Source organism: Phasianus colchicus, chromosome 8 (assembly GCF_987193195.1).
Source record: "Phasianus colchicus chromosome 8, bPhaCol1.hap1.1, whole genome shotgun sequence".
Lineage (NCBI taxonomy): Eukaryota > Metazoa > Chordata > Aves > Galliformes > Phasianidae > Phasianus > Phasianus colchicus.
In genome coordinates, this window is record NC_143443.1 from 1165596 (window position 1) to 1190391 (window position 24796).

General features: G+C 45.6%; 2 protein-coding genes across 2 annotated transcripts; one reads left to right on the forward strand and one right to left on the reverse strand.

Annotated features, from left to right (window-relative positions):
• Nucleotides 1–1774: 1774 nt before the first annotated feature.
• LOC116234774 (lipase member M-like) lies at nt 1775–8626 on the reverse strand. The gene is made up of 10 exons (XM_031602551.2): nt 7869–8626; nt 6849–6938; nt 6138–6303; nt 5005–5203; nt 4390–4499; nt 3852–3988; nt 3509–3652; nt 2821–2892; nt 2354–2419; nt 1775–2014 (listed from the first exon to the last, which is right to left on the reverse strand). Exons 2-10 carry the CDS (start codon nt 6930–6932, stop codon nt 1781–1783), a joined length of 1212 nt encoding a protein of 403 aa, XP_031458411.2. The 5' UTR covers nt 6933–6938; nt 7869–8626; the 3' UTR covers nt 1775–1780.
• Nucleotides 8627–18077: 9451 nt separating this feature from the next.
• On the forward strand, nt 18078–23631 carry LOC116234802 (lipase member M-like). The gene is made up of 9 exons (XM_031602582.2): nt 18078–18382; nt 18681–18798; nt 19038–19236; nt 19368–19477; nt 19812–19948; nt 20460–20606; nt 21352–21423; nt 22974–23039; nt 23219–23631. The coding sequence occupies exons 1-9, from the start codon at nt 18281–18283 to the stop codon at nt 23450–23452; spliced, it is 1185 nt and encodes a 394-aa protein (XP_031458442.1). The 5' UTR covers nt 18078–18280; the 3' UTR covers nt 23453–23631.
• The last annotated feature ends 1165 nt before the right edge of the window (nt 23632–24796 follow it).

Below are 24796 nucleotides of genomic sequence, written 5' to 3' on the forward strand. Positions count from 1 at the left end.
AAAATATATAAGATTTTACAAGCTATTCAGAAGTCTGGATGTTTATTTGCAAGGATAGGAAACACTTCATGTGTTTGCATGCTCATTCATTGCATGAACACAATGCATTACTGGAGGAATGCTGCTTTAAGGCAGAGCCCTGCACTAAATAACCAATTACACAGAAAAGGGTGTCATTACAAAAATAAAAAGTGAGGTAGCTAATCACTTTAGCTCCCTCCAGTACCTAAAAGGGCCTACAGGAAATCTTGAGAGGGAATCTAGCAGGGAACGTAATGATGGGATAAGGGGTAACAGCTTTGAACTAAGAGTGTGGAGATTTAGATTAGATATGAGGAAGAAAAACCTTACTCAGAGGATGGTGAGGCCCTGGAACAGGCTGCCCAGAAAAGTTATGGATGCTCCATCCCTGGAGGGTCTCAAGGCCAGGCTAGATGTGGTCCTGGGCAACCTGGTCAGGTGGGAGATGTCCCTGCCCATGGCAGGATTTGTAGCTAGGTATTCAGTAATGTCCTTCAAGCCAAACCATTCAATGATTCTATTAATCTATAGATCATATGTAACCTATAGCTTGATTCTTACACCTCAAGAACACCTTGACCAGTCCTGTTTGTTCTGTTATCAGTACTAGCTCTAAGGATAGAAAGTGAACATCTTTACACTTTTGATGATTTCCTTAGACTCTAACAGACTCTGCTGCAGCTTGCCAAAAGCAATGTGCATCAGCAGTTCCATCCCACCCCTTCCAGATACTTGGGTGAAAGCATGCTGCTTGGACCCACAGTTTGTCTTTGGAGAGTGGCCGTGTTGTTCTCCTTACCCCTTCTAAGCCTCCAGACTGCTGCCTGCAACCTGCCTCATCCCTCATCCTCATACGGCAAGAGATCTATGCTGAAAATCTCCATGTTGCTCCAGAGGTTTAAGGGAGTACAATCACACAGAGCCCAGTGGACCCTATCTATTTATTAATAATTTTCATAAGTGTATTTGGAAAAAGGGCCTTATCCTTTGCCCTGCTTGCTTCTAGACATATTTTAAGAGTATAATTACACAAACAGGCAAATTCACAATTCCTCCCCTAATCAGTATCTTACTAAAAACTGTAATCCAGAAGCTGAAAACAGAGTTAGACTCATTATAGGCTTCCACCAGACTCTTCTTCTCTCTTACACATGAGGAAGACAAAAGCATTTCCTGAAACTCAGCAAAACTGAATTTTCCATCTGGATTTGTACCTTGGGAATATTACTTAAAGGATGCAAAGTGGTCTTTCTTGGTAGATCTTATTGAAAACTCTGTTATGCGTGTGATTATCTGCATAAGCTTCTTCCAGCTCTTGTAATCATCACTGGGCAGATAGCTTCTAGCTTTTTGGGACAGCGGTCCCAACTGGTGAAACATCAGCATCCAGGACAGAGCAGAGCTACTGTGCTGCTGTTTGCAGCTGGGAACACCCAGAGCCCACAGCACTGGTCAGGAGCTCCACAGAAATTGCTTCTGCCTGGAAATCCATGAGCATGAAAGGCTCAGAGCCCAAAGTCCATGCCCAACTCCTTCAAGGATCTCCACCTAGTTAATTAACTTAAATCCTACACAATTCTATGATCATTGGATTGGCCAATTTTCCTCACTTGCCAGACTGATAAAAACCCACAAGTGCAGCACCTCAATGAGCCCTTCCCATCCCCCCCCCCCCCCGCCTTTTTTTTTTTCACATAAAGAAAGGAGAAAATACCCAAAGGTAAAGGAGAAATCAGCAATTACTGCGACTGTCCCACCTCTAGGCATTCTTCTTCATCAATTCAAGAATTTCTTTGTATATTTGTTCATATACCTGCATACCCCAAAGGAAATCAAAGTGGACAAATTCAGGAATGTACTTTTTGTACGCCACGTTGGTTATACGAGGCAGTGTTATATTTACATCTTCAGGGGCAGAAATCCAGTCCTTGCCACCAAACCATGCAGCAAGTGGTGCTTTCATATTTTCCAGCTCATAGAAGGGCGGCGTGCTCTGGAAAATGAATAACATTGCCTAAGGTCTGGGAAGTCACAGGCAGATTGAAAATACAAAGTGCTCTTGATTGCTGCTTAGGATTTCCTTTCTCTCTCAATAAATGACATGTCAATGGAGGTTCTAACTATGCCTTGAACTTTCATACTTTTTACCAGAGTTCCGAGAAGTCATCAGTGAATGGCATTATTCAACCCCCTAGTGTAAGAAAGGTACAATCCCATATGATCATACAAAGTAAATTCCATAAAACTAGGTCTCAGTCACAGCAATAGTTACATTTGAATTTTTGTTTTGTTTTGTTTTTTAAACTGACAAATGAGAATAGATTTCTCTTACCTGGTTGTAGTGAAGCATGTTCTCACTGCCATAATCATAATATTTGAATTCCCCTGTTTGATAGAGCTAGAAGAAGAAGAGAGCTATGTTAACTTTCCATGCATTACAGGGGACCACGAAAGAAACAAAAGCAGGTGAGGAAGGATAACTGGTAGCTTCAAACATCAGTGAGAGGCCATTTGTGATTGCTTATTCTGTTAAGAGCATGAAAGAATAGAAGCAGAACAACATTGTGATATCAACATAAATCAAATTTCTGTCTTGCCTCAGGTGGACAGCACGACTTGGGGAGGTGGCTTGTCTTTTGGGACACACAAGCCACAGAAATGCACAGTTCACTTAGCTTACATCCATTACCTAGGGAAAGTAATGCAGCACTATATCTGAGTATTGAGAAGAGATTCTTGGCAGCTTAGAGAGAAGAATGTGAACCCTGGTTGCTCTCATTCAACAGGAGGAAATATTACCTGGCGCCAATGTAACATGTTTTTTAGGGATGTTGAATCAGGGTAGTGGGACAGGTAGACATCTATGCGGCTCTGCAAGAAACCATTGGAGACATTTATTCTTTGTGTAGCGGGAAATCTCATGAGGAATACATCTGACCCAATTCTGTAGCCACACAACAAGTCTGTTACTCACACAGGCTAGCTGGAGCTCTTATTTGCACAAAGTGCTTTGTCTTATCTCTGCGAAGGCACAGCTCAACACTGTGCATGAAACCCACACTGCAGGCAGCAGCATGAAGTGTGCTACAGAGCTCCCTTCAGTGAGCCTAGCAACTTTCATGGGATATCGGGTCGCATTACAAGTCTACGTGGTTTCAAATCAAAGTAAAAATCTGTCTCTTGTAATTCAGATCCTGTTGCAAAGACAGTGTGCAACACATCACTGTATTCTCCTTGTTATTTCTCAAGCACTCCCTGCTTGGGAAATTGAGGAATAACATCAACACTTTCCTTGAGAAATAATAGACCAGCTCCCACCCTATCTCTGTTCTGGGGATCTGTGGTGCGAGTGGCCAGCCCCACAGTCTGCTCCATATTGAAAAGCTGATGAGAACAGGACACTGTTCTTTTCCCAACTGCACATCCACACTAGGCTCTAACAAGAAGAAAACTGGGTCACTTCAGAAGTAATCTGGAGGATACGTACCACGTTTAAGCTGTTGGTGAACCCACCAGGCAAGTACAGGACCAAGGAGCAAAAGCTTTTAAAGAGTGTGTAGCTGCACAAACGGGATGTCACTTGCCTCAGGATCTCATCCTTATCAAAGACCACCGTGCGTCCTAAGATGAGCTGTGAAGTTCAAAGGCATTGGTTGTTGTGATTCACAATGCTTCAGCAGCACTTGGAGGAAAGCTTGCAGAGCCAGGACAGCACTCATGATGGAGATGATGGAAACCAGGACCCTTGTATTATGCAGCTGACCCTGGTCAGGAAACCTAAGAACGAGGTTTTGTTTATGGAACCAGGGGAGTGCCAAGAGAGGACCCACCTTAATCAGACCCTCAGGAAGATCAAACACTCTGACCAAGGGTGACTTCATATTTGAGCTTGTGGTGATAGGAGCCAGGGCAAAAAACATCTTAATTTTGCGATCCAGCTCAGGTATGGAAGAAAATGCAATGAAACCTGTAGGAGTGAGAAAGAATTAGACCCTGCCCTGCTACTTATGCATGAGTTTTGACTTAAGAATTAGACCCTGCCCTGCTATTTATGCATGATTTTTGACTTGAGATGCCTGTGTCCATTGTGAGAAACCCTGGAGCATGCTGATATCCTGGAACATGCAAATATGAGAGCATGTTGGTGTCCCGACAGGGACCCTTCGCTGCTGATGCATTTCAGCTCCCAGCTTGACTGTTGAGTCCATCTGCAGCTCCCACAGCCCCTTCTTGAGGCTCTGACAGTGGTGGGATACATCAAAAGCCATTGTCACAACCAGTTTTGGACCACCAGTGCTGAAAATTTTTCCATTAATGTAAATTTTTACCTACTCACACCCAACTTAAATCCAGTGCCCTCGTAAGTACCTGTGGTCGTGCCTTGAGAGTAAGCCACGTAGTATAACTGCTCCTGTCCTGTTTTCTGCAGAATATAATTGATTGTTGCTGGAAGATCATACATGGCCATCTCATGAAAGCTGCAGTGGAGACATTAGCAAATTACTGTTGCTGATCTTGAACACTGAGGGTGACAGGCATATGACAACTTTTGCAAAATGGCATTCCCACCAACATGTTTGCAGGATTTGTGCTACCACTGCTGAGTGGTAATGTTCATTTGCTATTTGTTCCCATAAAATAGTCTTACATTTACTCTGGAAAGTATCATCTGCTCCTATCATTTGGAGGAGCCCCAAAGGCTCCTTGGACACTTTGGAGCAATAATTTGTTTGCAGGAAAAGGCTAAAAGAGCCGTGGGTACAATTGACAGGCTGTGTTAGGGAAAGGCTATTCAGAGATCTGGCTAGGGCTGGGGCAGACACAGGCACTCTGATTGGATCTTGGTGATGGAGCCACTTCTCCAGCTTAGGGAAACTGCAGGACCAGGATCAGAGCCTAACAGCAAGTACCAGATCCTGTTCATCTTTCCAAAAGCACTCCCAGGAAGATCTAGTGGCATTTCTGTGGCTTCAATTAAAATACCTGTAAGATGAATATTTCTCACTGTGAAATTCAAATTCTTTGTGCTTTCGTGACCAGCTGTTCCCCCTGCTGTTTCCTATCCAGACATCGTAGCCAGCATCTGCCAGGATGAAGCCCAGGCTTCTGTTGGGCAGGTTTGTAACCCAGTTACTTCCCTCCAACACCAGACCATGCTGCAGGAGCACTGCAGGTTTGGGAGCTGAAAGAAGAAGCAAAAGATTGTTTTCTCCAGCTGCTAACGTAAGTCACCATTTACACTTCAGATTACTTTTTGGCACCACCCCAATGGAGAATTGACTACAGTGCACAGCACAGTCCCATCACAAGAGACATAGGTACTGGGGGGGACCAAGAGAACCTCCACCCATTTCTGCTTGCCATATGGCAGATCCCAGATCCCAACTAAGAACTTTTTGATGAAGGGTCAAAAAAGCCTGAACTGCTATAGAGTAGAAGAGTGTATAGAAAGATTTAGTTTGGAAAGGACCTCTTTGCTCCAACCCCTGGTGAAAAGGGGTATTTTTTTTGGACACTCCGTATAAGACCCGCATTTCTGCCCTGGGCAGCTGAGGACCTGAATGGAAATCTGGCTGCTTTTTATACTTACTTGTCAAGTTCATATTCCAGTTCTCCCATTTTCCCAGGAGAGTGACAACCTGCCAAGACTGGGACATTACCCTCTCCACTTTGAAACAGTGGTGCAAGTTATGCAAGTGATAGCAAGAAAGCTATCAAAATGGTGAGACAGCATCGGATTGGGCGTGAGGTTTATTATGGCTAATAAATGACTCGTAACTGCTCCACCAGGAATACCTTTACCCAGTACATGGGTCCACAATCCAGCCTCTCTTGCGCCTCACATCATGGATTTGGTTGGCTTTGAAAGTCTGGGGTGAGATTTCTTTGCCCTATTAATTTTCCTTATCATTCTATTCTTCTTTGCAGTAGTTCCCACAGGACCAACAAAGTTGGCATGGTTGGCATCTGCATTTCTTACTCTCTTGAAGGGCATCTCTGCAGGGATGCTTCACTGAGGACCCAGCCAATGGTGAGGAAGCCCTGCTCCTGGCCGCCTCCAAGCAGGGAATGTTTTTGGGGCCCCAGGGCCCAGCAGACCTTCTTGTGGCACTTACGGTGGCAGAACATGCTGGATCCCGGTGTTTCTGCTTCATGGGAGGCACTCGTGCTTCCTGAGTTGTCTCTGCCATGAGGAATCCTCTGTAAGGTAAGGTAATAGCCATCTTCTGTCACCACTTCATGCTCCTCATAGGGGTACCCGTGGTAGTGAACAATTTCACCCTACAGGAAGGGAACAACAACATTGGACAGATCCTCAGGGGGTCTCCATCCCAGAGCAGTGCCACACCGAGCCATGGATGCCCTGACCCAAAGATAGTGCTGTCAGCAGGAGATTGGAACAGTGACCTCCCAGTGTCCCTTCCACCCACACTGTGTAAACACCATGACTTCAGCGAAAACCTTTGGCAGCAGCAAGTTTCTCAAACTCCCTGAACAGGTCTGGTAAAGAAGGCCCACAATTGACTTTTATTTTGCAATCAGTGCTTGTGAAGAGCCAGGCAGCAAAAGGGGCAAAGTTCCAAGCCTGGACCAAACTTGTTCACCTAGCTGAGCTCCCTAAAAAGTCTGCTGTAAATCTCAATGTATGTATGCAGTGTAGACAAAAGCTTTAATAAAGCCCTGTCTCAAACCCTGGTAAAGGTGCACATGCAGGGACCATGGGTCTTACTGAGGCCATGACAGTAAATAACTTGCATGCCCAAGATTTGGGCTTTTTAGGGGAAAGGATGACAACAGGAAAAGAGCACAGGGAAGTGAAGACTTACAACGTCCATAGACACCTCAGGGCTTGCACTGGAACTTTCAGTAGTACAGATTAAGTAAGTAATGGCGATGAACAGCCACATCATGGTTCTCTGCAAAATATCATCAACATGGCGAACAGACAACATTGATTTTACTGACATAGAAGATAGGGATGGCATTTGACAAGTGCTATATTTTTATTAGGATATTAATACAATCCCTAGACAGATAATTTTCAAGTTGAAATTCTCCAAATTGTTCTAAAAGTTATCTTATCTTGAGCAATTTTGAATGCCAGAGTCTAAACTACATCTCATTTTAACCACAAGTTCTAAGTCAGATCCTTTTATTTATACAAATAACTTACATGCACATTCACATGTGTTTATACATCTTCATCCACTGGAGAAAATCTGGTCTTTGAGGGGACTCCTCATTTTAACTGATGTTTTGGATAGTCAGAAGAATAGATTATTTGCTAATTGAACCGGTCAAAAGTAAATCACCCACTTTTAAATTTCAGGACAACAGAGGTTTTGTTTATAATATAAACTTTTTGTTAGGTGCTTGTTAGAGCTGAAGGTAGGATTTTAGAGAATAGGACACACTGGATTTGCTCTGGTTTCAAAATAGAATTTTGCAGGTTTTTCAACTCTGGAAAAAGAGCCATGTCAAGCACCAGCCAAATGCATGGGTGGATTGGCACTGGCATGCCCATATGTTGCATCCATCCCACTTGCAAAATGTCTTCTTGGCCACAGACAGCAGCTTGCACTGCTCTCATTGCTTGTATCAAAAAGCATAGCAAGGATGGACAGAAAGAGTCAGAAACAATTTCTGGGATGCAGTATCACGGGAATACTATGCAAATTCAAGAGAGGAGCCTGGCATGGGATGATCACCCAGGAAAAACATTCCTTTTGTGAGGGTCCACCCAAAGGACCCTCTTCTCAGCAGCCCCTGGTGAACCCCGAAAGCAAAGAGAAACCCCACTCACCAGCATGTTCTTGACCCCCAGACATCAAAGCAGGGAGCATTACCTGTTGGGTCAGCTTCAGTAGGATGGGTTTCTTCTTTCCTCAGGTCCACTCTTGCCAAGCTGTTATCCCCTCTGCTCTGTGCAGCCAGGATTGCCACGGGTCACTTCTCCCCTTATCCTTTCTTCCACTAGGGTGTAATTTACCTGAGGGCTGGAATCACTCTGGAATGAGAAACCCTTCTGACATGGGCTTTTGTGGGAATATTTTTGCGGTGCTGAAGAACAGGCAAGAGCTGTAACAAATTGCTTATTCCCATCTGATGTAGCACAGCATAATCCAGTGTTGCCTGTGACCTCAGTGGAGCCAATATGTTGCTCCCAGACCACTCTCCACCTGCATTGGTGTGGATCTGCTGTACGGAGACGGAAGGGACTGGGATGAAGCTGCCCTGTGCTCCCACCTGTATGTTCACACCGGCTGAAGACGCTCTTTGTAGAGACAGCGTGGGCTGCGGGTGGATTTTTGGCAGCGCTGCCTTCCAAGATGCCTCCACTCCTCACCAAGCTGCCCACACACCTGCACGTTGCAGCAAACTGGCTTTCAGGGAGCAGCACACTCTGGGGCTTCATCTTACTCCATTCCCTCTCCTGTTGTTGATACTTGACAGGTCTGGCCAAGCAACTCTTGCTAAAGGGCAGGCACGAGCTCTTAGGGAAGCCTAAATATCAAGCCCACCTCGATCCTGAGCTGTAAGTATTGCTTTTCACCACAGATGAGCTGAGGCAGAGCCAGGAGCCCTCCCAGCCTCACCTCTACGAATAGTGAGTCAGATCCAAGTCTGATTTGTCCCTGTAGGGAAAGGAGGAAAGGCAGAAAAACAGGATTAAGAATGTGAGGGCGAGAAACCACGCCTCCTGCCTCCCAGCACCTGTCAAGATGAGACATAGTTCATCTTTCTTTTGGGGAGAGGCCATCGGAGAGACTTCTGGCCTGGCTACAGGCTCTTCTGGCCCAGCTATGGGCACTCCTGGTCCCTCTCACCACATATGGAGCTGTATTACTTCCCATAGTACTTGAGCCTGATGGAAGGAGAGCAGAGGAGCTGAACCTTGTGTTCCCAGCGCTTTCCAGCCCACAGCGCACAGTCTGGATGCACTCTTGCTGTGGGATGGGGACTTTCCAGAAATGATCCAGTACATCTGCCAAGGCTGCTGCACTACCAGGACAGAGCCTTTTCCCCAACCCCTCTGTCCCTTTCCCAGCCCATATCTCACTGCCAGCACTGCAGCCCCACAAATAAATCCTGATCCCCCTAAGGCACTGATAGTGTTGGGCTGGAAAACATCCAGAATGACCCCAACGAGCCAAGAATTACTGCATGGGCTCTTAAGGCATGAATGAGCCCATAAAATCAGCCGCAGAGATCTCCTGAAGCATCAGCATCAGCTTGCTCAGAGGCTTATCTGCCATCTGTTGAAATAAGACTGCGTGCTGCAGCCTGCAGTGGATGGGACATCTAGGCTGCGTTTGCATATCCAGTCATCCATAGCATTGCAGAAGGGCTTTCTATCCAGCAACTGCAGCTTTGACCTGACACACTTGTTGCTATTTTTATTCTTGTCTTCTCCTTTCTCCTAAAAAAAAAACCAAACAAATATTTTTTTCTTATTTTTCCTGTTGTTTGCATTTGTTACTGGATAAATGTTGTATTTTTCTTACCTGTCCAAAACAACAATTAAAAATAAACCCTCTACAAAATCAAGATAAAATAAATAATTCTAAACTTAAAAGCCAAACTCATCTCACAGATTGCAAAATATATCTTGTTTTCCTCTCACAACAATCAAAACCTACTGAAAGGAAAAGAAAGAAGGCAGTTAGTTTGAAGGCATCTTCAAATCAAACAGTTGGACTGCTTCATAATCACTGGAACATATCAGATCCCTGCAGGACAGGTGTGAATTGGTGTGAATGTCTTGCACGTACGGGTTTTATCTGCCCATAGTGCAGAGGGACATGGCTTCTGTCTGTCTGTGAACCAGTGATCCCGAGCAAGAGCCACTGAACTCATGGGAAAAACTCCTTTACCTTATGGACACTCAGGGCTCAGCAAAAGCTGCTTCTGACTGCCAGCTGCCTTGTCGGTAGCTACTAGGACAAACCATTAGGAAAGTTTGAACTGGTTTGAGTTCTGAAATTGAGTTCTCAGAGATTTTAAGATGTGTACATTCTTTGAACTTCCTTCAGTTTTCTCACGATTTTTTTTTTTTCAAAGCTTTGATGGCTTTTGTTGCCATTTAAAAGCATGTTTTGAATGCAATTTTTTTGAAAAGATTTACAACCTCTGGAAAACAAACTAAAGCCAGCTTCTCTCTTTTGACAAAAGCCAAATCACATCAATTTGACAGCAATGTTTGCAAAGCCTTCTGCTCCTGGAGGGGCTTTCTGCAGGGCCACCAACACCAGGAGCCAGCACAGGGGCAGGAGACTTTGGAGAAGAAAGGCCACCAAGCACCCTCTCTCCTCACAGAATTGCAAGGTCCAAGAGTGCCCAAAGGCATTTTAGTTGCTCTTTCCTAAATTGCTCAAAACTGCTTGCTCTTTGGCCAGCCGCTATCTGGTCACATAAACGCAGAAGTCTTGGACTGAGCGTTGTGGGACGGTGATGTTCTAGGGAAAAGGGAAGTTCTGGACAGCAGGGGGTGCTGTGAAAGCACTTGAGAGAGGAACTCGAAATTGGTCACCCACGTCTGTAGCCCCCAGCAGGGCTCAGGTAAGCCCAGCAGGAGGAGGTGGTGATGGAAGGCCAGGGTACAGGGCGTTCGTTCCCCAGTACCACCTGTAGTTTGGCTGTGCATCTCCGTAAGTGGAGGAGACACAGAATTGTGGAAGCCAGAAGTAAGTCTCTTCGTAGTTCCCTCCACATGTTCTAGTTGGAAATGAAGCTCACTGCTGCTTCTTTTAGCCTATCACTATCTAACTATATAAAAAAGCTCTTTTACCTCATGTTTATTATTTTCCTTTAAATATTGGAAGGTTGTGATGAGGTCTCACTGGAGTCTCTCTTCTCCAAGCTGAACAAACCCAGGTCTGTCAACCTTTATTCATGGGGGAGGTGCTCCAGCCCTCTGACCATCTTCATGGATTTCCTCTGGACCCTGTGCTGGAGGCCCCAGACTTGGATACAGTACTCCATATAAGGCCTCACAGGAGTATAGAAGGACAATCCCCTCCCTTGCTTTGCTGGTCACCCTTCTTCTGATGGCACCCAGGATACATTTGGCTGTGTGGGCTGCAAGCACACACTGCTGGCTCATGTTAAGCTTTTCATCAGCCAGGACCCGTAGGTCCTTCTCAACAGGGCAGTTCTCAATGAGTTCTTCTCTCAGTCCGTACACATCCCCAGGATTGCCTGCGCCAAAGTGTAACACTTTGCACTAGGCTTTGTTGAACCTCAGTAAGTTTATATGAGCCCACCTTTGAAGTTTGCCAAATGCCCTTCTGATGGCATCTCTTCCTTCTGTCCTATCAACTTGATAGGAGTTGTGCCACTCAGCTTGATATTTGAGATATGTGAGGAGCGGCTGAGGTCCCTGGGTCTGCTTGGCCCAGCGCAAAGCAGGCTGAGGGGAGGCCTCGTGGTAGTCGTTGCAGGCTCAGTGTTGTGAAAAGGAGGGGATAAGGCTCTGAGGTGTGGCTGGATTAGTATCAAATCATCAAACCATGTTGGTGGAGTAGTGGAAACAATGTGAAGGGCTCTGGAGGCTGGAGCAGAGATCCACCGGCATCACAAGAGGACTGGTCTCAGCATGGTCTTGGCTGTGCCAGGGAGAGTGGCGGGACAGAGGCAGCTTTCTTGAGCCTAAAGGTGCCTATCACTACCAGCTATTTGATACCAACTTTGATACCAGCTCCAGGGTTCCAAGAGATCCTTCCCAATGAGCAACATGCCAAGGACACTGGTTCCTGTACGTGAGCATTAACAGTTGTGCTTTCCAGCACCTCATTCAAGTGCTGATCTGTCTTAGCTGTCCAGCTCTTTCTTGAGTGTTACTCTTGTTCTTAGAACAAAAGAAGGCAGCATCCTTTGGACCTGGTTCTAGAGCATCTTATTGGAATAGATGGGTTGTAATGGGCCCTCACTGGACCAGTCTTTAGTGAAAGGAATCTCCCTGCCCTACACAGGCTTCTGGAGCTCACTCTTGTGAGGCTTTATGATGAGCCAGCATGGGATGGGGCCCAGGGCAGAAGACATGGAATTCAAGAGTGATACCATCCATGAATCAAATGTAGGTCTCAGCAGACATGGGCACCTTAGGCTGCCCTGTAGGTTTTGAAGAGCTGTGAGGAATAATCACCACTTTTGAATGACCTGAAACACTACCAGATATTGATGAGTGTGCAGAGCTCCATCAGACGCACACAATATTACTCAGATTGTATGCTTGAAGGAAGAAATTCCTGCAGTTTATGGAGAGAGAAGAAAAATGCAATGTTTTCTCTGCACAAACAGGCAGTGACAGGTGCAGAAGATCTCAGGAGAAAAGGCAAATGGGAAACCCATTCACAGGCTCACAGGTAATGCACCTGATCCCTCTACTCTGGCCTCATAGCCCTTCTCTTTAGTTTCATTTCTACAGACCGTTCAGAGGAAAAGCAGCATCTCTGATCCTGGATGGTGTCTGGACAGAACCCTTTGTGCTCAGAGATGTCCCCACCTTGCAAAGCTCCTGACACACTCATCTATGGTGTCCCACCAAAGCTTCTGCTCAGAGGCTTGCTCATCTGTGGTCTTTTGGTCCAATGACTTGTGGGTCGACCATGACTTGGGGAGTACCTCCTGCTGTGTTTCTGCTGTTCAGCCATCCACAGTTAGGTTGAACAGACCCCTGTAGGTCTCCAGCTAATCTCAAAGCAGGGCAATTTTCTAGCCAGGTTAGGCTACTCCATGCTTTGCCCTGTCCAGTTTTAAGCATCTTCACAAATGGACATACCACCAACAATCCAGCACCTTGAATTGCTTAACTGCATTTACTAAGATTTTCCCCACTAAAATCTAGATGTATTTCTGGGCCGTTCACCAACTGCTGATCTTATCCTGCAGGTCACTGGGCAAAAGGTTGTTCATTATGATGACCTTTCTTGGGACAAGATTTGAGAGGTGTTGAGACAGGAAATACCATTCCTGTTACACTGTAGGATCATTAGAAGTCATGAGACTCTCTGCTCTGTACAGAAGCAGCTTGCTCCACATGGGAAGCTGTTGCAAAATTTCCCCTTCTTGATATCCAGTAATATCTCAAATATATTATGCTCCAGCAATTGCATACCAGTGGATTTCTCTGCCACTTCTTAACCTTTTACTTGTATCTACATTCTTCTTGGGTAACACTGATTAAGACTTTCAGTGCAAGGTAACAATGTCTTGCATAAAAGGAGCCCTGGATGATCAAGTTGATAATCAAATATCAATTTGATACTTAAAAAAATGCTGAGAACTGCCATAGTTAACTATATGGCACTTCTCAGCATTTTTTTAACTCTCCTTTCCTGCTTTGTCAGGTCCAAGCCTGATGCTGCTTGAAAGTTTATTTGAGGGCATGGGTCCTTGCATTGCCATTCCTAGCTTGGTATTTTGCCAGCAGCATGTAGTCATTCCCTATGCAGGAGAAGCTGCAAACATGGCCATATGGACTGAGTAGGAATGCAGAGGGCAGTGAAGTCCTGGGGAGAGGTGTTTGTAGGTGTACGAGTTCCTGCAAATAATCTGTACATCTTGTGCTAAACATACTCTGCTGAATTTGCAGACTTCCACCAGAAGTACTGGAGATACATGCTCTAGTTTACACAAGCCTCTGTAACAGAGTTTGGAAAAAGACTGCAAAACAAGCTTGCAGGTAAATAAACTCTGCTGTTCAGATTGTTCAGACTGCTGCCAGCCCTGGTCTGAGTCCTGACATCTGTGCTCCAAGAAACCACGTGTTACAAAACCAGCCCACTTCCTCCAGGCCCTTGGTTGTCTGTGGGGAAAAGGACCTGTAATTAAACAAAGCTCTTGCTAGTGCCACATCCTGCTATTTCACACAAGTGTTTCAATTTAGGAAAACAAACAAGAATTCTGCCGAGGAAAATCACAATAAGCATGGGTTCATCCAAGCCAGAGTCATTTCACTTCGACAAAGAAATATGCTAAGAAAAGGTGGTGATACAGCACCAAAAAAGTGACAAGCACTCGTGCCCCGTTATGTCTCCTGTTGTGCTGGATAGTTGCTACTTGATCTCCTCCAACCAATGTGACACTGTCCTTCCAGGGCGGTGGATATGCTTGGTCTACAGAAGACTAAGGCAGGAGATCTCCATGACCTGGAGAGCAAGCTGGATCACGAGCAATACCAATTGCTTTGAGAGCATTGAACAAACTCAGCTGTTAAAAGGAGATTCTTCTGCTATATGGGAATGGATTGCTTGGGTTCTCAGGAAGGATGATGGAGTTTGTGCTGGCATCCTAATTCAACAAAAAAAAATCTTCTGTGTGTCCTGTCCAAGCCTCTCCAGAATTCCCATGGTTTTCCTACCATTTCTAAGTCTTGCTCAACACCTTGAGATGAGGGGAAGACACTATTTTCTTCCTGGTGAGCTATGCTCCCAGAGGAAGCTTAGTCTTGAAGATAGAGCGGACAATCTTCTGCTACATCCCTTGCCAGAAATCTCCATTCCAAGTAGCTTCTTGGCACTTGTGTGGCATGTGACTGTGCTTGAATAACCTCCTGGAACAAATACTTAATGCTCATGAGTTGGAACTCAGAGAAGAACTGGTGTGGGACAGGAAAGGTTAAATGGGAAAGGAGCTGTCACAGGGTGACCAGGACAACGCAAAACCCCAAGAGCCCAGGAATGCATATTGAAGCTCCTTGCAAAGGCATGACCTTCTGTGGAGACCTATTGTTGGCAAAACACGGTTGTTGTTTGTTCAGATCGAATCACTAACTGGGAATCCTCCATCAGACTGGTGTCTCCTGGGACTTGCATAATCTACAGTCAGGAGGAACCATTCTTAACTAATGTCTGAAATGAAAATCCAAATCTGACAGTGGATTTTACCTTGTCAAATGGGCAAGTGTCTACCAGCTTTGGTCTTCCCAGGAGAAGACATTGTGTACATCAGAAATAAATAAGAAAAAATAATATTACTGCAGAAGCTGATAAAGAAAGTGAAGTGCAGCCCTGCCCTCAAGTCCTCATTTTCAGTGGGCAGCTGCTTTTGCAGCAAACTCTTGAGGGTCTGCATTTCTGAAGTTCCCACACTGACTTTCTCCACTTGTCAGCAAGTGGAAGAGGCCTCAGCTCTACTCTGAAGGTGCACCTGGATGGGATACCAGTACTTCAATCTCAGCAAGTACCACAAAGGAGAAACGCACTATAGACTAGAAACTCTTAATGCATTAACTGCTTGCTCAGGGATGACTGCACCGAGTTCTGGGCTGGTTCTGCTTGTTTTCATTCCCCTGGTTTGCTGCTCTGCAGTCATGCAGATCCACCCCTAGCCAGAGTCCCATGGCTGCAAGCAGGAAGCTGGGCTGGAGATCCCAGAGTTTCCTTCCTGCACCACTGATCTCCTGATAGGAGAAATGGTAGGACTGGAAGATGTCTAATTTTAGGGATCTGCAGATGCAGAGCCATCTCAGAGAGCTAATGGTCATGCCAGCGTACATGAGATTTACTTTGTCCTCTGGATTTCCATGCCAATAAAAGCCAGTCTGTCAACGTTACGTATTTATTCTTTTTGGGTAAGCCTTTTTCCTTTTAACCTAGGCACAGCTGTATTACCTTCTCTAGGCAATGTCGTCACCCTCTGCCTTCTGCTGGCATGCAGTGCTGGCAAGTGTTGCCAAGGAGTATCGAAGGCAGGGAAGATACACGTGAACACATTTGGCAGCACTAGAACCTGTTGCCCTTCAGATTACAGATGAGGAGGCTGCAATCCATATGCAGAGATATGCAAAAAAACGCAGTTGCCAGATGTGGATATTCTGGATGACGTGCTCGTTATCCAACTCATTATCTCCTTTCAAGATGCAGTGCTTTGCTCTTGCCCTCTTTGAGGTTCAGGACACCCTTCCTGAATTATCCTGGAGAGGAAGAGCAGGCAGTGTGATTGCAGAGAGGTCAGGTTTCGTGTCCTTGATGGACAAACCTCAGCCTCTGTGTGTGCCTTTATAAGCCCAGGTAACCAGCTCACTTGGTGTCATTGTCGTTCCCAACTGCACGGACAGGCCTGGAGCAGAAGGTCAGGTTGAGCTGAATTGTGTACTTTCCTTCTAGCTCATGCTGTTGCTGAAAGAAATGTTTCCAATGGAGACAAAAGGTGTTCTTTGTTGCTTCCAGCTATTCATTTCTGCTTCTAGAGACACGCATCAAGAACTTGAGCATTTTGGTCTCAGTAGTAGTTTCCTCTAGAGAGTCTGCTTTGCAGTTCTGCATCTGAGCAATGTGGGTTTTGTGAGCATCAGCTCTGCTGCAGTGAGCTTAGGGAGTAACGCAAACCTCATGGCTCTGATTGGATATTTCTCTGATTCTCTATCCCTTCTGAGGTCATGTGTGTGTCTCCACATCAATAGCTTTGGCTTTGTTGGATCCTGCTTGTGTTATGGTCTCTCCTCTGAGAAAGGCACTGCTGGGCTTTTGTCAAATGTATGGGCTGTTGGTGTTTTCTAGTAGACTCTCTTGTTTAGTGCTGGGGGTAAACACTGGCAGGACTCACAGCTGGGTTAATGGACCCACAATACCTGGGGTCTGAGCTCAGAGGTGCTACAAGGTGCCACAGAAGCTCCAAAGAAGATGAAATGGGATCTGATGGGAGTGCTCTGCTGATGGGAGCAGGGGATGCCCTGCTGCAGGCTGGCTCTGGAATGCACCAAGTACCTGGAGTATTTTCCAGGAGTACTGGTGAAACTTAGATGTCTTGCATGCAGGAGATGTGGGCCATCGTTTCATTTGGGCCGTATGTGATCTTACCCTGTATGTATCCTAAAACCCTACTGCCTATTAATGAACATGCTGAATGCTACAGCTATGCACAGTGACTAATCTCTTTCCTTCTTCCTTTGGCACAGAGGTTTGATCTCTTGCGATAGCAGGACAAGTTGCTCAACATAAATTGGTAAATGGCTGAGTGCCAGTGCTCTCACTGACACTTGTAGGCTTTGAGTCAGAGCTTGTTCTAGCTCTGAGCTATTGAGGTGTGCCACTGTAATATTTAGAAAATGTTGACTTGGAGAGCAGAGCCTTTAGTCATGTCTTCCATCTTAATGCTTCTTCCTACTGTCAGAGCCCACTGCTCAGCTGGGTGAGGGGATGGGCCGCTGAATTTTGGAGGGGACTTCTGCAAGTCTTTGGTCCAAGCACTACAAGTGGGACCATCCCCTGTGTTAGATCAGATCCGCCTGTGTACAGCCAAGCCTTAGAAACCAAAATGTAGAGACCTACTTCTCTGTTACTTTGTCCCAAGGCAGCTTGCATGTCTTACACTCTTGCATGCAGTCTGAACCTCCCATGTAACTTCCTCACTACAGCACCTACTTCTTCTTTGTCAGCCTCAGACTGGCTGGCCAAAGACAGTGCAGGGCTTACAGCTCTTCTGGACAGGCAAGGGAATTTTTCTGACAAATGCAGAAAAGCAGATTCTCTTGGCACAGCATCTCTGAAGAACCTTGCTGTTCTTTAGCAGTTTATGCCATCTTAATGTCAATGGCTACAAAAAAAAAAAGTCATCATTTAAAGGTAAATAAATGATGCTGCAGTACCTCAAACTCAACGGACAAGGGGTAAGCACTACTTCTCATTCATTGCCACATTTTACTATTTTTATAAGAAAATGCTATAAGTTGAATACAAACAATTCTGCCCACCCCAACAAGGGGTTTCTTAAGTAGGGTGTGCAGCAGGAAAATACAATTGGAATGAAAACCTGGGGTGAGTTTTGCAACAGGACAATAGTACTGAGAAGACTATTGTTATAACCTGTGGAGGGAGGACTCATCTGACATCTGCTAATTTCTATGCAGGCCAGGCTTCTCGCTTCTTGTGACCCGTGCTGCTTGCTGAGGTACCTATTTCAGTAATACGGTCTGTCCTTGACTCCCCTAGGCAGGGCCTGGATTGGGAAGCACTGAAATCTGGGTTTTGGTGAGAAGCAACACCGACACACTAATACACCTGCAGAAACACAAAGCTGGGTACTAGCTAGCATTAATGAATGTGGCCCCCAGACTTATGCTGACAACATTCTACATCAGCAAGGCTGCAGTTAGGTGCAGAGACCCCAGGCAGCCACGATGGCTGTGGCTGTGGCCTCCTGCCCTCACGTGTCCCCTCCCTCCCCTGGGGACACTCAGGCAATGTTTGATGGTCCCCTAGTACTCCATCTTGTTCACACCAGCCCCATTGTCCCCTAGGTGTGGCAGAGAGGAGAGATGTGGCTGCTGTTGGTGGCCCTGGGCCTGGCCCAGGTGCTGGTTGATGCCATTCCACACGGAGAACTGAGCCATGAAAACCCTGAGCAGTTCATGAACATTGTAAGTGCCACAGGAAAGAGTCCTCCCCAAGGTACCCTGTTCTCTGCCTGCTGTCAGCCTTGTTGGGGAGGGCATGGGATGTTGGCCAGAGGCAAGCTTTTCTGATTTTTCTGCTGGTATCTCCCACTTCATGCCTTCTGCGTGAAGTTGGCTATCCTCTGGTGGTCCTCCAGAATAGATGGGTCTGCCAGTGCATGTGAAGGTAACACCACGCCATGATGGCATGTTGTGGCCATGTCAGTCTCAGCATGCTGGACAGCAGCAGGTCACCTCTTCCATTGCCATTCTGTCCCTGCAGAGTGAGAAGATCCACTTCCAAGGGTACCCCAGTGAGGAGTATGATGTGCTGACTGACGATGGCTATTTCCTCAGTGTGAACCGGATTCCCCATGGCAGAGACAACACTGGGGACTCAGGTGAGGTTGATTTCACCAGGCAAGTAGAATAGTTATGAACCTGTTCAGAGACAAGACTATATACAGGAGGAAAGTTGTGCAAAGCATACTTTCCTTGGGCAAACCCTCAGCCCTGGATCACGGTTTTCTGACATCTCAGAGGCAGGGATCTCAATTATTCACTGAGATCCATGAGGATATTTTCTTTCCATCGAGGAAAGGTTTTTCTTGTGTAAAGTATCTGATTTCTTCTCATTCAGGATCCAGGTCACCTGTGCTAATAGTGCATGGATTCAGCTTAGATGGTGGTGACTGGGTGGACAATCTCCCTGATAGCAGCCTGGGCTTCATCCTGGCAGACACAGGGTATGACGTATGGATTGGAAACTGCCGGGGCAACAGCTGGTCCCAACGGCACCTGAACCTCTCTGTCGACCAGGAGGAGTTTTGGGACTTCAGGTGAGGAAGAGCATGAGGACTGGGCCAGGAATCAGGGCTGCTGGTGTTACCCACCCCAAATCCTTGGGAGGTTGCAGACAGCTGGAGAGTGGGAAATGGGCATCCTCTCCAGCCCCTCTTTTGCTTTTCAGCTTCCATGAGATGGCCATGTATGATGTCCCAGCCATGGTGAATTTCATCCTGCAGCACACCGGGCAGGAGAAGCTTTTCTACATTGGCCATGCTCAGGGCAACTCTCTGGGTGAGTGCAAACAAGGAGCTGGATGTGCAAAGAGTTTACGATGTGTTATGCTTTATTCTAGCTTCAGATATGCTACCCTTTCTCTTCTCTACCAGCAGAAGTTCATTGTTCAGAGGAAAAGATCACCTGTTCCCATCTACCCAGCTCTGAGCTGCTAGTCAAATCTCCTTCTGAAGGTTCATTTTCTAACAAAAAAAAAAAAAAAAAAAAAAGATTTTCAACAAGGTCCCAGGTTCCCAGGTCAGAGATATCCTCAGTCAAACTAGGCATTGTGACATATATGGCATTATTGTTGCTGCTGGGGTTATTGTTATGATCTCTTGCTGTTTTTTAGGTTTCATAGCATTTTCGAGCATGCCACACCTGGCTGAGAAAATCAAGTTGTTCTTTGCTTTGGCTCCTCTATACACCTTTCATCATGTTAGAGGCCCTGTGTTAAAGCTTGCATTTTTACCAGACACACTGTTGAAGGTATGGTAATATTTTGTGTGCTATTCCCATCCATTTTCCCAAAGAACTAATTAAATTTAAGTGATTTGGGTAAGTCACATCCTTTGTGTTGTGATAGCTCTCCAGCTGTCATTCAATGAAACTACATCTGTGCCTGGTCTTGAAGATCCCAAACAACAGTCTACAGTTGAACATGCACAGGTTTTACTCTAAGCCCATAGTTGTCCATCATTCTTGTTTTTAAACAGAGGGGAAGATAAACTGTATGAGTCTGGCTATCTCAGGCAGAACTTTTGGAACACCAAGACAATGGGGACAACAGCATGGGGTGGAAAGGGCAATGATGGCATCATGCTGTTCTGAGGCTCAGATGTGACCATGGGGAAGCCTGCTCATGAGGCTGGCTGGCTCAGATGTGTCCCCAGTCTTACTGAGTAGCTACCTGACAATGCTGACTGAGGTAAAGAGGTTCCTGTGAAGAGAGGACGTATGTTGCAGGAGATGCAATGACTTGTTTCTTCCACTCTTGCAGATAATATTTGGAACAAAACAACTGACCCTGGTGGGAAGAAAGGAGAGAGCCATTCTTGCTAAGACGTGCAGCAACATGCTATTATCTGAAGTCTGTGAAAATGAGATCTTCCTTATTGGTGGATACAACAAGAAGAACTTGAATGTAGTAGGTGTATCAGCTTCTCTAGGTCACAGTGACACACGGTCCATTTCCAATTTCCCTGAACTTTCCCTAGACAAATGGAAACAGATACTGAGATTCAAAAACCAGGGTTTCTCATTCCTGGAAAGCACTGCCAGGTGATTTTCTCCTAGCCTACCCTGAGTGGAAGTGTTTTACCTAGACCCTGTGGAGTAAATATTCTCTACATGGCAGAGTTAAAGATGACAGCATGAGAAAGTGGTTACCAGTTACGCACCAAACAAAAACATCTTTCTTGATGTAAGATGAATGTATGCTTGAGTGCATGATCTGCATAATTAGCAATACAATAAAAAGCATAAACCAAAACAAACAAACAAAAAAGTAAGGTGTAAATATCAGTGTTCAAGGCAGTGGTTATTTGGAGGTTTCCTTTAGCACTGTTCACTGTGTCAGGGTGTTAAGCCCAAAAAATGCTGGTGTAGGTAAGAATCATTAGTGGTTTTGTCTGCAAAGGCAAGGTAACTCCTGCCTTATTTCCTGCTGGCCTGTGACATGTTTGCAGAAAAAAAAAAATGACTGGACTGGTTGTATCTGCATTTTAAAGTGATGGTTTATGACATATTTTTAAAAGCACCTACTCATCTCTGAATAGAGTACAGCTACTTTCACATTTAAAATTACATAGCAGTTACAAGACAGATTTCATTATTAAGATGATTTTCATCATTCTGAAATCACTTTGAAAATACTTTCTTTTTTTCTTCAGAGTCGACTGGATGTATACCTCGCTCATTTTCCAGACTATACATCAGTAAAAACTCTTCTCCACTGGGGACAGGTAGATACTCTGATTTTATAATGACTACAACAAATGTTTTTTAATCAGTGAATACAGTATTTTAAAATGTTGCTTCATTCACCCTAGAAGCAGATAGGAAAATAGAGTGTGCCAAAGCCAACAAAAGTAATTTGATATTACTACACCAAAGTGTAGTAGATAATAGTGAAGAAGTCTGGTACAGTCCTGGGCAAGCACCCTATGGAGGTATTTTTGGGATACTCTCTTTGCTCCAGTGTGCTTGATCCAGGGTGCTTATTACCCGAGTTCTTAAAGCACATGCAAGGTGAAGACATGATCTGAGAAAGCTAGCACAGCTTCGCCAAGGGCAGATAGTACCTGACCAGTATTGTGGCCTTCTGCGATGGAGTGATGGCACCAGTAGACAAAGGAAGAGCAAGTGATGTCATGGACCTGGATTTCTGCAAGGCCTTTGATATGGTCCCACATCACATTCTTATCTCTACTTTGTGAAGATATAGATTTGAAGGCTGGATATTCAGTGTAACAAAAATTCTTTGGGTGGTCATAGCCAGTGTTGTGGTCAATGGCTCTATGTCCAGGTGGAAGTTTGTGAAGACTGGTGCCCCTCATGGGTCCATCCTCAGACTGTTGCTTTTCAACATCTTCATAAATGATATAGTGGGACTGAGTGCATCCTTAGTGGGACTGAGTGCATCCTAAGTGAGTTTGCTGATGACACTAAGCTGAGTGCTGCAGAAAAATAGGGATGCCATCCTAAGGGACCCAAACAAGTTGTGAACCTAATGAGGTTCAACAAGGCCAAGTGCAAAGTGTTGCACTTGGGTCGGGGCAATCCCCAGCAGGGAGAAGAGATTATTAAAAACAGCAGAGCAGCTCTGTGGAGAAAGACTTGGGGATCCTGGTGGGGCTTGCAGCCTGGAAGGCCAGCTATATCCTAGGCTCCATCAACAGGGCTGGGCTGTGGCCAGCAGGGCGAGGCAGCTGATTGTCCCTCTCTGCTCTGCCCTCGTGAGGCTCCATCTGGAGTACTGCACCCAGGCCTGTGGCCCTCTGCACAAGAAAGACGCAGAGCTGTTGGAGGGGTCCAGAGGAGGGCCGTGAAGATGATGTGGGGACTGGAGCACCTGTCCTACGTGGAAAAGTTGAGGGAGATGAGCTTGTTGAGCCCAGAGAACAGAAAGGCTGCAGGGAGAAAGCAGCCGTCCCAAACTTGAAAGGAGGGAGACTGACTTTCTACACAGTCCGATAGTGATAGGACAAGAGGGAAGGATTTAAAACTAAAAGAGGGCAGGTTTAGAATATGTGTTAGGAGGAAATTGTTTACTCAGAGGGTGGTGAAGCACTGGCACAGGCTGTCCAGAGAAGCCGTGGATGCTCCATCTCTGGAGGTGCTCAAGGCCAGGTAGGATGGGGCCTTGGGCAACTTGATTCAGTGGGTGGCAACCCTGCCCACAGCACGGGGGTTGGAATTGGATGGGCTTTAAGGTCCCTTCCAACCCAAACTATTCAATGATTCTATGATTCAGTTATTCTGTGATTATGATTCTTAACACTTTCTGCTTCAGACTGCCAAAACTGGGGAGTTCAAACAGTTTGACTACGGAGAGAAGAATCAGGAGAAGTACAACCAGGTAGGCAGGAGCTTGTGGATGAAGAGGATGAGGCTGGCTGTGTGGGATGAGGGTTGCATACTCCAGTGGCTGATGTGGCTAGAGTCTTCCAGGATGTTAAGCACAGTACGTCACATCTGTTAGTATCTAATAGTATTATTAATGCCAGAGCCGATGAATAACTGCCACATTTCCCCCAGACCACCCCGCCCTTCTACAGGATAGAAGACATGACAGTGCCGACTGCACTGTGGAGTGGTGGGCAGGACTGGGTGAACCCGCCTCCGGAGACCAGTCGCTTGCTCTTCCGTATCACCAACATCATCCATCATGAGCACTTCCCTGACTGGAACCACTTTGACCACCACTGGGGTAAGGATGCCCCACAGCGCATGTACAGAGAGATTGTCAATTTGATGGATAAAAATTCATGAAGAGACTACATGTTGGCCTACGGTGAAGGATCCATTTGTTCCCACAATCTCAGTGACATGAGTTCTGGGTGTGTTGTGCTGCTCTCCTCTTCCCTTTTTAAAAATATCTCCTATTACCCTATTCTGCACCAATTTAATGGGTTAAAAAATCTGTGTTTAAATTCTGTCTGCCCTCTGTGACTAGGAATTGCAATAAACTCTTGTATAACTACCTAACTGCAACCTTTTGCTTGGTAGGCGCACCATGTTTGTGCTTGCACGCCACTGCTGGGGAGGGGTGTGCAAAAGACCCTGGCAATATTTTTTTAATTTTTCTTGGCTCAAAGTATTGATTGTTCAGGGCATATTGTGGCCTGGCTGGCCCCCAGACTTCCTGCCAATACCAGGACAAGTTCTCCCTTGGTTACAGGTGAGTACCCACAGTGACCTGAAAAACTTGGGGGATGTGTAATACAGAAGAGCATCCTTCCTCTTGTCAGTGGAGAGTGGCCTCAGCAACAAAATCAATACTCCCTTGCCAGTTCTGATGCATTGCCAGTACACACAGCTTTGTGAAAAGACATTTTGATCTGACATTTTACTCCAGAAATTGAGCATGTAATTTGGAGTGTGAGTTTTGGTGAAGGAGGGGTGGCAAGAGGCCTTGTCCAAGGACCTGGAAAAGTGAGAGTGGGATAGCACTGACTTCAAGAGAGAAATATGCAACTTGGAAGAAAGTGGAAGGAAACAAAAGAGGTAGCTGCACACCGTAAGTCCAAGAGATTGTGAAAGAGCAACACTTCAGTGGAAGACAGATTTAGGTTAGATATTAGGAAGAAATTCTTTACTAAGAGGATGCTGAGGCACTGGAACAAGTTGCCCCATCCCTGCAGATGTTCAGCTTCATGTTGGATGGGACCCTGTGCAGCCTGATCTAGTGGGTGACCACCCAGCCCATGGCAGCGGGGTTGAAATTAGGAAATCTTTAAGATCCCTTCCAATCCAAACCTATGATTCTACAGTTCCATGATTTGATGATCTGGGCTGTGCCATTTGGCTAGGTCTTTAGTAGGAGATAACTCACCTAGAACAGTGTCCCACATGACCTCCTGGCAAAAATGACAAAAACTCAGCTATGTTTCATAACAAGTTGAATTTAACATACCCATAGCGTTCTCTAAAAAAATCTTTATTTTCTTAGTATCTTGGAAATCTGACTTTCTGTCATCTCCCTTTCACTCTCCCTACTCCTCTCCCTCCATCCATTTCTCTATCTCTCTGTCTCTCTGTCTCTCCATCTCTCAATATATCAGGCAGCCAGCCACTATTCCATAGATACATCCATCTATCAATCTATCAATCTAT

Excerpts from the sequence above, each read along its gene's own strand:
- LOC116234802 (XM_031602582.2), top strand. The coding sequence starts at position 18,281 with ATGTGGCTGCTGTTGGTGGCCCTGGGCCTGGCCCAGGTGCTGGTTGAT. Across the intron at positions 18,799-19,037 it reads AGACAACACTGGGGACTCAG|GATCCAGGTCACCTGTGCTA; the intron begins GTGAGGTTGATT and ends CTTCTCATTCAG. Across the intron at positions 20,607-21,351 it reads ACAAGAAGAACTTGAATGTA|AGTCGACTGGATGTATACCT; the intron begins GTAGGTGTATCA and ends TTTTTTCTTCAG.
- LOC116234774 (XM_031602551.2), bottom strand. The coding sequence starts at position 6,932 with ATGATGTGGCTGTTCATCGCCATTACTTACTTAATCTGTACTACTGAA. Across the intron at positions 6,304-6,848 it reads CTGAGGTGTCTATGGACGTT|GGTGAAATTGTTCACTACCA; the intron begins GTAAGTCTTCAC and ends CCCTTCCTGTAG. Across the intron at positions 3,653-3,851 it reads TTCCTGAGGGTCTGATTAAG|CTCATCTTAGGACGCACGGT; the intron begins GTGGGTCCTCTC and ends TGAACTTCACAG.